Below are 8,399 nucleotides of genomic sequence, written 5' to 3'. Positions count from 1 at the left end.
CGGTAAAAGACAGTGATGGATGTCAATGGTGAAACGGCAATAATTGCACTAAAATGGGGTAAAATCCACTTCCTAGCAGCATTTAGTGATTAAATACAAACACTGGAGCATTTCAGATATCAGAACTTAGCCCGCAATTGAAATATTATTTAGGAATATAGCCATATTTTACTCACCAAAAATCATTTTTAACTGTACACAATATCCATCCTCCTTTCTTTCTTCCTTTTTTTTATGCCAGCATCAATATTTTTTATTTTGTGATTTCTCGCTCATTTTTATACCACATTCTTTTTCCTTATTTTCCCCGTGTGCAGTTATCAGTGCATTGAAGTATAATCAAGTAAAATGTTACCAAAACCTTCAAACAAAATGACAAGATAGAATTATGCATGGATGTCAATGGACACATTAACAGCATTATGATGATAACACATCTTAAAATGAGGCAAAGGTTGTTCCTTATCTGTTTCATATCCACAGTATAAAAGGAAATGCAGGTCCTAAAGTTCACAGCGAAAAACTCTTCTCGAAATGGCAGCAATTCGATTGTGTGATGTGCAAGTTGTTCTTGTGGTGCTGCTTTCATTGGCTGAAGCTATGATACTTGAAAAGTGAGTCAATCTTCTTTAACTGGATACACTTCATTTGTTGTCGTTTTTTTTTAATCAATCTCATGACAATTATGGTAAACTAAATATTGGGAAAATCCCAACTGTCATATACTGGTGTAAATGAGCAATGCATGGCTTTAAATATTTAGCTAAAGTACTGTATTTCTATGAAGTGTAACTAATGTGAAAGTATGAAATATTATGATTCATTATTCCTAATGTTGTTTTGGTGTGCGCAACAGACCACAGTACAACTATTACAAATATCATCCCATGTCAGAGGTAAGGATAAAAACACTCACGGGTGAGTAAGCTCTCAGGCAAAATCAATTTTATGACAGTTTATACCCCCCTAATTTGATGAAATCACATTTAATCCTATTTAAATACTGCTCCTTAGCTCCATAGGGAAATGGTTGAAACAAACCTATGTTAGGATTTTAAAAAAATCTTTACAATCTTGCAAATGAATATGGACAAGACCTTACATCAAGAGTGTCAGAGCCGGGTTGGCTCGCGGGCCGCTTTTACGTCAACTTGATTTCACGTGGGCCTGACATTTTTTAAAAATGGAATAAAAGAACTGGATTAAAAGCCCTGAAAATTGAGTTTTTTTTATAGATCTAAAACAATGTTTATTTTAGCTTTTTTTAATATATTTTTTAGATTTTACAAAATGATTTTTGAACTAAAAACACAGAAAAAGGATTTAAAAAATTACAATTATTGATTTAAAAGGGGAAAAATCAGGACATTTAATATACATCTATACTCATTTTAATTTGATCCTAAAACAGAAAGTCGGCACTCATGATTTACTTTACCGGGCCACACAAAATGATGCGGCGGGCCAGAATTTGGCCCCCGGGCCGCCACTTTGACACATGTGCCTTACAATTTTGAATCCACAGATCTCTGAGTGGATGGAGCAGCTTGCAAAAGACAATGCTGATATTGTGACCCTCATGGAGTATGGAAAGACCTATGAGCTGAGGACTATAAGTATGCTCAAGGTGATAATGTTGTTAAAATTAAGCAACAAACCAATGAATGGATATGAAGAGAAAAAAAAGTCCTCTTTACCCTGCAGATTGGTGTAGAAACTGGAAAAAAGAAAAAAGCTATCTGGATGGACTGTGGTATTCATGCTAGAGAATGGATTGCTCCAGCTTTCTGTCAATACTTCGTCAATCAGGTAATGAATCACAAACATGTTTCAAATGAATGGTAAATTCTCAGTAACACTCATGAGTTGAGTTTTTCCAACTCAGATCTTACAGACTTACAACACAGACCCTAAAATGGGAGAAATGTTGAGGAATTTGGACTTTTATGTCACCCCAGTGCTCAACATGGACGGTTACATTTATTCGTGGGAGAACAACTCAGTGAGTGCTACATTTTTTTTCCCCATCAGAGTTTTAGCCAAAAAGACAAGGAGGAATAGAACAGTTGTAAAATCCAGTATCGTCATTGCACGATTACATTTTATAATGATTCAAAGGTCTATTATTGGAATAGATTACAGATTAAAAGATACACCTCATTTTCTTACCTGATTTAATATTTTTAAGACATTGTTAATTAATTTTTTGTAATGAAAATTTGAAAGCCAATTCCCTTTCACTCAAAATGGATTGGATACTACACATCATTAAGGGCAGCAAATAAATTTAAACAAATGTTTATCTGCCCGTGCCAGTTAAAAATGGCAGCCAACGATTTAGCCAGTGACCCAAAAATGTCCCAAAATGGGAAATGACCAAGATTTTACAGGGAGTGACCCATTTGAGAGCAAAGAATCCCCACTTAAGTTCTATAGAAAAAGAAAAAAAGTTTCTATTCATACTGTTAATAGTATTAATCGTCAACAATCTATCCATAACATCCTATATCACGTAGTTTTACACAACTCTTGGCTGTATTTAAATCAAGATATTCTAAAATAGACACTCAAAGCCTGTCAATCATTAAAAATTCTTGATTTTCAGCATTACCTAAATAACATTCATCAACAAGCTTACTATAAGAGGCTACTCTGACCCATTTAGACCCGTTTATGGAGGAAGAACAGATCACCGGCACCAGCGGGCTGCAACTGCACTGGAACTGATCTAAACCGCAACTTCAACGCCAACTGGGGCAGTCTGTGTTTTTCTTCATAGCAACAATCTAAGCATCAACGTCACACTCAATTTATTAGACCCGTGAGAGTCTATGATTGCGGCTCCTATATTTGCAGAGTTCTCATTTTTATGACAGCTATTGGTGTGTCATCTGACTGCTGCACGGAGATTTTCGGCGGCAGAGCTCGCGAGTCTGAGCTTGAAACCCATGCAGTTACCTACTTTGTAGGAAGCAGGAAGGAAGATTTCTTATGTTTCCTCACCATCCATTCTTATGGCCAGCTTCTTCTGCTTCCTTATGGACACCCTAATTTTACTGCCCCCAACTACAAGGAACTAGTATGTCCGTGTCACTAAAAATATTTTTGAGTGATTAATACGTCAAATTGAAAAGGAAAAACATGTGTAATGTCTTTCTATTTAGATGGAAGTTGGTGTGGCTGCAGCTAATGCCATTTTTAAAGTCCACGGGAAGATCTACCAAGTAGGGACCTCACCAGATATATTATGTAAGTTATGACATGTCACGGTCATACTTCAGCACACCTGCTTACCTACCCCTCCCCCCAAAAAATCTGGTTGGAATTTAGATTTAAATATTAGCTTTCAACTCTGCTTACATAGAAGGGTCATTCATTCGGCTATTTCAAGGGTTGTCACACATCCAGACAGGTGCAAACGGCTCCAATTTCCCTGAAAACTCTTACCGTATTTTCCGGACTATAAATCGCATCAGCTACAAAAAAAAAAGTACAATGAAGAAGGGAAAAAATCAATTTCTAATGCCCATTTTGAGGTCAATATTTTACCAGGGCAAAAAAACTAACGTTTTACTACACTAATAATTGTAAAATTGAAAACAAGCTAAAATAAAGGCATAGTAACAGTTATTCAGATACCTAAAGCATAAACAACACAACATAATTTGTTTACCAAACTCTTGATCTCACTCCAAATCTCTACCAAATCAATTAGTCTTCATCTTAACATCTGAACTCTGTCAAATCTTTCAGGGGGCACATTTAGAGTACCGTATTTTCACGACTATAAGGCGCACTTAAAAGTCTTAAATTTTCTCCAAAATAGACAGTGCGCCTTATAATCCAGTGCGCCTTATAAATGGAAAAAACAGAAAACCAAAAACGAAAAAACACCACTGTCGGATAATAAAAAACAAAAACGCCTGAACTGAAACAATACTGTTAAATATGCAGATGCCATCTTAGTTTACAAAATCTTCCATCATATAGCTCCTCCCCCACTGCAAGACTTTATACCAAAAAATCCAAGACATCAACAATGGCTGGCTCTATAGGTGACTGTGTAGTGAGTGCTTCATACCTGGAAGTCAATAGCAATTACCGTATTTTCACAACTATAAGGCGCATTTAAAAGTCTTAAATTTTCTCCAAAATAGACAGTGCGCCTTATAATACAGTGCACCTTATAATACGGAAAAAATGTCATTCATTGAGGGTGCGCCTTATAATGCGGTGCGCCTTATAATGCGGTGCGCCTTACAGTCGTGAAAATACGGTACCCATCCAATAAAATAGGCTAGACCAAACGTAATATGCTACCACTGACAAATGGTTAAAATTCCTTCCCTTGCGATATTTGTTACTAATGCTTTAAATTGTCAATAGATGCCAACTCGGGCTCCTCCAGAGATTGGGCTCGACTTCAAGGAATTCCCTTCTCTTACACATTTGAGCTGAGAGATGAGGGAGAACATGGTTTTGAGCTTCCTGAAGATCAGATTCAGCCCACCTGTGAGGAAGCTTATAGCGGAGCCTTGCACATAATCACCTATGTCCACAACAAGGTCTTTAATGGCGGTGTGGCATCCACCATCCCAACACTATGGACTGTGTTGGTGTTGGCAGGATTCACAAGTATCATGTAATGTTGAAAAATGATTGAATCAGTCTGAATGAAAATAAAACTATTTTGTCTAATAATAGGGTTAAATGTTAATCTAACATTTTTTAGATCACACTAGGGGCCACGTACAATTTTTATGGAGAGAAGCTTAGCCCCGGAGACCAACTCTATTTGCTAAATTCTTCCTTTTATTTCAGACAAAAGTGGAAGCAGGGAAGCAACAGAAAATACGATATATAGACTACATAGTGGTTATATGACTCAAAACAAATACAGGCTTACTAGAGAGAGGTTATTCGTTTTTTTTGACCAACTATAAAAAAGCACGAATATTAGCGTTAAACACATTTTAACTTCCCATGTTGCGTTTTAGATGTTAAATAATAGACTGTAAACCAAATGACATAGTAAAGAGAAAGAAATGGTTCTTTGACACAAAGGAACAATGGAACTTAAGAAATTTCTACTTCTCTGGTGGAGAAGGGTTGGTAGCCCTCTTCTCTCAGTCCAGCCAGTGGCAAAAAGAGCTGGTCCGAATTTGGGAACTGGTCCCACTGTGTCCATTTCCACCCTGGGATGGAGTATATAGAAAGTCACTGCTAAGTTGGTTGGACGCAGTAGTATGAGTACAAAATAATTGAGGCAATTCATGAGTTACTCAAGTAATTGAATAGATTGTTTGGTTGAGAGTGAATTTTAATCCAACATTTCACATTCAAAGACATGTTGAGATCATTTTATCTACCAACTCTCTAGAAAACATTGATAAATCTCTAACTGAAATGTTAAACTTAATCCTTACACAGCCTTGAAATGTCATCATGGGGCAGTTGCTCATACAAATGCCAGTAACTGCATTTACATGTGATAAAGCCATTAGAAAATACATTGCACATCTTTTGGTAAGCCACAACTTCTTCACTACAATGGCTCTAACTTTGTTTTTATATGCTAATAAAAAAATTGTAATCATTCTTCTAACTACTTTTTATTTTTCTAACCACAAAAGTGCAAAAGGAGAACCCACTTGTGAGAGCAGTGTTAAATACAATTACAAACCTTCATTTTTCTCTGGTTCCAAGTTCTGGGGCTCTGTGGATTGATCCTTGGCCAATTCTCCTTGCATAATGATGGTAACATAGTGATACTGCTCCTCCAGTTTAATAGAGTTCACCACAGAGGCAAAGTGGATATTGACCAAATGCAAACCAGCTTCCTCTAACACCTCCCTTTGAGCACACTTCTCCCACGTCTCCCTGTATGGGAATAAAGTCACTTGCTGTGGTTATTTGTGCATCCATTACTGTATGTACCAGGATTACATATGGACATTCTTTTCCAAAGGTATTTGTGTGTGAGAGTCAATGTTCCCTTTAATTTTTCATTGGTCTGGGCAGAAAGACAACCTCCCTGAGCACACTGAGTACCAGTGTCAGCGACATCATCATTGCTCGCTATGGGTATACCTGTATCACACCTGCCATAAGCAGGTGCATGTCAATGTTCCCTCTTATTTTTCCATGTAAAACATGCTGTAAAACACAAAAAAACATAAGAGTGGACAGAGCTACTGCCACTGGCTACTGTGTAAACGGCGCCATCATGGAGAAAGGGGTAAAAATAAATAAATAACAATACATAAATTTATTAAAAAATTTAAAATTTGGATTTTATTTACTGCGCGCCATATGATTGCTGCTGCGCAGAGAAGACGAGAGTAGTGCGAGAGTTTCAAAATTCTACCAAATTCCAAATGTAACTAGTCCTTTAGTTATCTAAGTTTTGTAGGTTTTCAATTTAAAATTGTATGAATAATATGTAGCTTGTACTTAATGCCTTAAAGTAGTTAGTACGGTGTCTTGCTATTGTTTGGGTTTAAATTGCCTTTTGACACTGTGGCTGGCATAACAAATGGTGTTATTGACCAAGCCATTCATTATGCGTGGTGCCACACTGTGGCGCCTTCCTGGGGGGAGCACTAGAAAAACCACAAGCTGTCTGTTTTGGTTGGGTCAACATGTGTTGACTCTGACATCTGTCCTTGCCAAACATCACAGAAAGCCTTATAATGCAAGTTTAGAATTTCACTTTCATTTCTGGAGCAGTCTGAATATTTCAACTTTCTGCCACCTGCAAAAAAAACTATAATTTATGAAAATGGTGTTTTGACATTGACCACAAAAATAACCAAAAGAACACATTGTTCTAAAGGCTTTGACGTTCTTCGTACATATCGTCAATACAAATCGAGAATTTCTTATGTCTATGACAATGGAAAACACAAAAAAATGACATTTATTGTTGTGATGTCTGTTATATCCAGGCCCATACACACTAATATACTAAAAATACTGGGTTTTGTGACCTTTCGTTTTATTACTCCAGGACAAAAACAAAAAGTCCTGTATGTTTGCAATTTACTATACAAGATTAATTCCATTGGCTGGTAACCAATTCACAACCGCAACCTTTGTAAGGTTAAGCTGGGAAATGAAAAGATTTTTTATACTGGTGTGGAGATGAAAAAACTCGTTTTTCCCTTAAAATAAAACAAGAAAAGTAAACAGAAAAGCAGGAATTTAAAGAATGAATTGATATTTTTTTTATTCATTCTGTCAGATCAGGACACAAGAAAAATGACAGCTACAATTAGGAGCCCCTTTCTATAATTTATTAAACTTTTTATCTTAATTGATGTTATAATGACTTCATATTTCAAGTTTGTTCGGATGCTGTTTTGTATGAAATCATTTAGTTTTCACGATTACTGCAGTATCGCTATTAATCACTGAAAGTCAATTTTTGGCCCTGTCAGAATTGTACCAATTTTGTAAATCACCGTACTGGGGTGTTAAAAAAAGACTCCGATCTCCCATTTGAGATGAATAGGACGACTATCGTTGTCGATGACAAGCAGTTAGTTAATATTGGACTCATATTTTTCAGAGAGTTGCGATCGATATACGCACGTACCCAAACTCCAGGTGGCCACCGGGAAGTTGGTACTTGCCTTTCCCCATAACGCTTTTTCTCTTCCCGAGAAGAACACATCCTGGGTGAGATGGATCTGTCACCAGTACCCCAACTCCAACCCCTGGACGTCTAATTGCGTTTTGTGACATCTGATCAAGCATTAAATGGCCACTTTGAAACAAAACTAAGTAAACACAAGCACATTTACACTTGGTAAACCAAACGAGGACTCACCCCTTGCACTTCCGGGTTCGTTCCCGTCGGCATTGTGTCGTCACGCGTTATTTTATTGTGAGCGTATTTTAACATTATGCCCATTATAATTTATTGACTCATGTTCCATCGTTGACATTATATATATTTTTTATTTTGTCCTGTTTATAAACACCAAACTAATAGTATTTTGTTCTGATAACAAAAAAGTGTACAGACAACTTCAAGTCACTGCAAAGTAAAAAAATATAATAATAACAATAATAATAATTATAATAAAATAAAGATACATTTCTTCACAATATTTGAGGAGTGCTATAGAAAACAGTCCTGATGGGTGCCATTTTTTAAAAACAAGTTCAAAATGAACTACAATCAACTGGCTCTCTCTACAATGCAACAAGGCAATTCAGGTAATTAATCAGCCTTCAGGCAAACAAAAAATGTCTACAAGCAGGTTCACCATATGCTACTAAAACATTCAATTTCATTTCAATCCATCTAGAAAAAAATCAGAGAGCTACAATTTAATTCCACAATTAAATATTGCAATTAATGACCACTAAGGAGAAAAAACAGGCTCATAGTA

General features: G+C 36.4%; 2 protein-coding genes across 3 annotated transcripts; one reads left to right on the top strand and one right to left on the bottom strand.

Moving 5' to 3' along the window:
• The first annotated feature begins 490 nt into the window (after positions 1 to 490).
• Positions 491 to 4,874, top strand: cpo (carboxypeptidase O). The gene is made up of 9 exons (XM_077730480.1): positions 491 to 614; positions 857 to 896; positions 1,526 to 1,627; positions 1,705 to 1,809; positions 1,886 to 2,002; positions 2,666 to 2,759; positions 2,877 to 3,079; positions 3,165 to 3,249; positions 4,387 to 4,874. The coding sequence occupies exons 1-9, from the start codon at positions 535 to 537 to the stop codon at positions 4,644 to 4,646; spliced, it is 1,086 nt and encodes a 361-aa protein (XP_077586606.1). The 5' UTR covers positions 491 to 534; the 3' UTR covers positions 4,647 to 4,874.
• On the bottom strand, positions 4,791 to 7,851 carry nudt15 (nudix (nucleoside diphosphate linked moiety X)-type motif 15). 2 transcript variants are annotated; one of them, XM_077730478.1, is made up of 4 exons: positions 7,832 to 7,851; positions 7,598 to 7,746; positions 5,684 to 5,880; positions 4,791 to 5,195 (listed from the first exon to the last, which is right to left on the bottom strand). In XM_077730478.1, the coding sequence occupies exons 2-4, from the start codon at positions 7,744 to 7,746 to the stop codon at positions 5,077 to 5,079; spliced, it is 465 nt and encodes a 154-aa protein (XP_077586604.1). In that variant the 5' UTR covers positions 7,832 to 7,851; the 3' UTR covers positions 4,791 to 5,076. The 2 variants fall into 2 exon arrangements, with proteins under 2 accessions (XP_077586604.1, XP_077586600.1); XM_077730474.1 differs by lacking the exon at positions 7,832 to 7,851 and having other exon boundaries at positions 7,598 to 7,825.
• Between the last annotated feature and the right edge of the window lie 548 nt (positions 7,852 to 8,399).

This window comes from Stigmatopora nigra, chromosome 1, assembly GCF_051989575.1.
Source record: "Stigmatopora nigra isolate UIUO_SnigA chromosome 1, RoL_Snig_1.1, whole genome shotgun sequence".
NCBI classification, from domain to species: Eukaryota; Metazoa; Chordata; class Actinopteri; order Syngnathiformes; family Syngnathidae; genus Stigmatopora; species Stigmatopora nigra.
This window is presented reverse-complemented; position numbering and strand designations above follow the sequence as displayed.

Excerpts from the sequence above, each read along its gene's own strand:
- cpo (XM_077730480.1), top strand. The coding sequence starts at position 535 with ATGGCAGCAATTCGATTGTGTGATGTGCAAGTTGTTCTTGTGGTGCTG. Across the intron at positions 897-1,525 it reads AATATCATCCCATGTCAGAG|ATCTCTGAGTGGATGGAGCA; the intron begins GTAAGGATAAAA and ends TTGAATCCACAG. Across the intron at positions 1,810-1,885 it reads GTCAATACTTCGTCAATCAG|ATCTTACAGACTTACAACAC; the intron begins GTAATGAATCAC and ends TTTCCAACTCAG.
- nudt15 (XM_077730474.1), bottom strand. The coding sequence starts at position 7,758 with ATGCTTGATCAGATGTCACAAAACGCAATTAGACGTCCAGGGGTTGGA. Across the intron at positions 5,881-7,597 it reads GGTGGCCACCTGGAGTTTGG|GGAGACGTGGGAGAAGTGTG; the intron begins GTACGTGCGTAT and ends ATTCCCATACAG. Across the intron at positions 5,196-5,683 it reads GGAACCAGAGAAAAATGAAG|GGTGGAAATGGACACAGTGG; the intron begins GTTTGTAATTGT and ends ACTCCATCCCAG.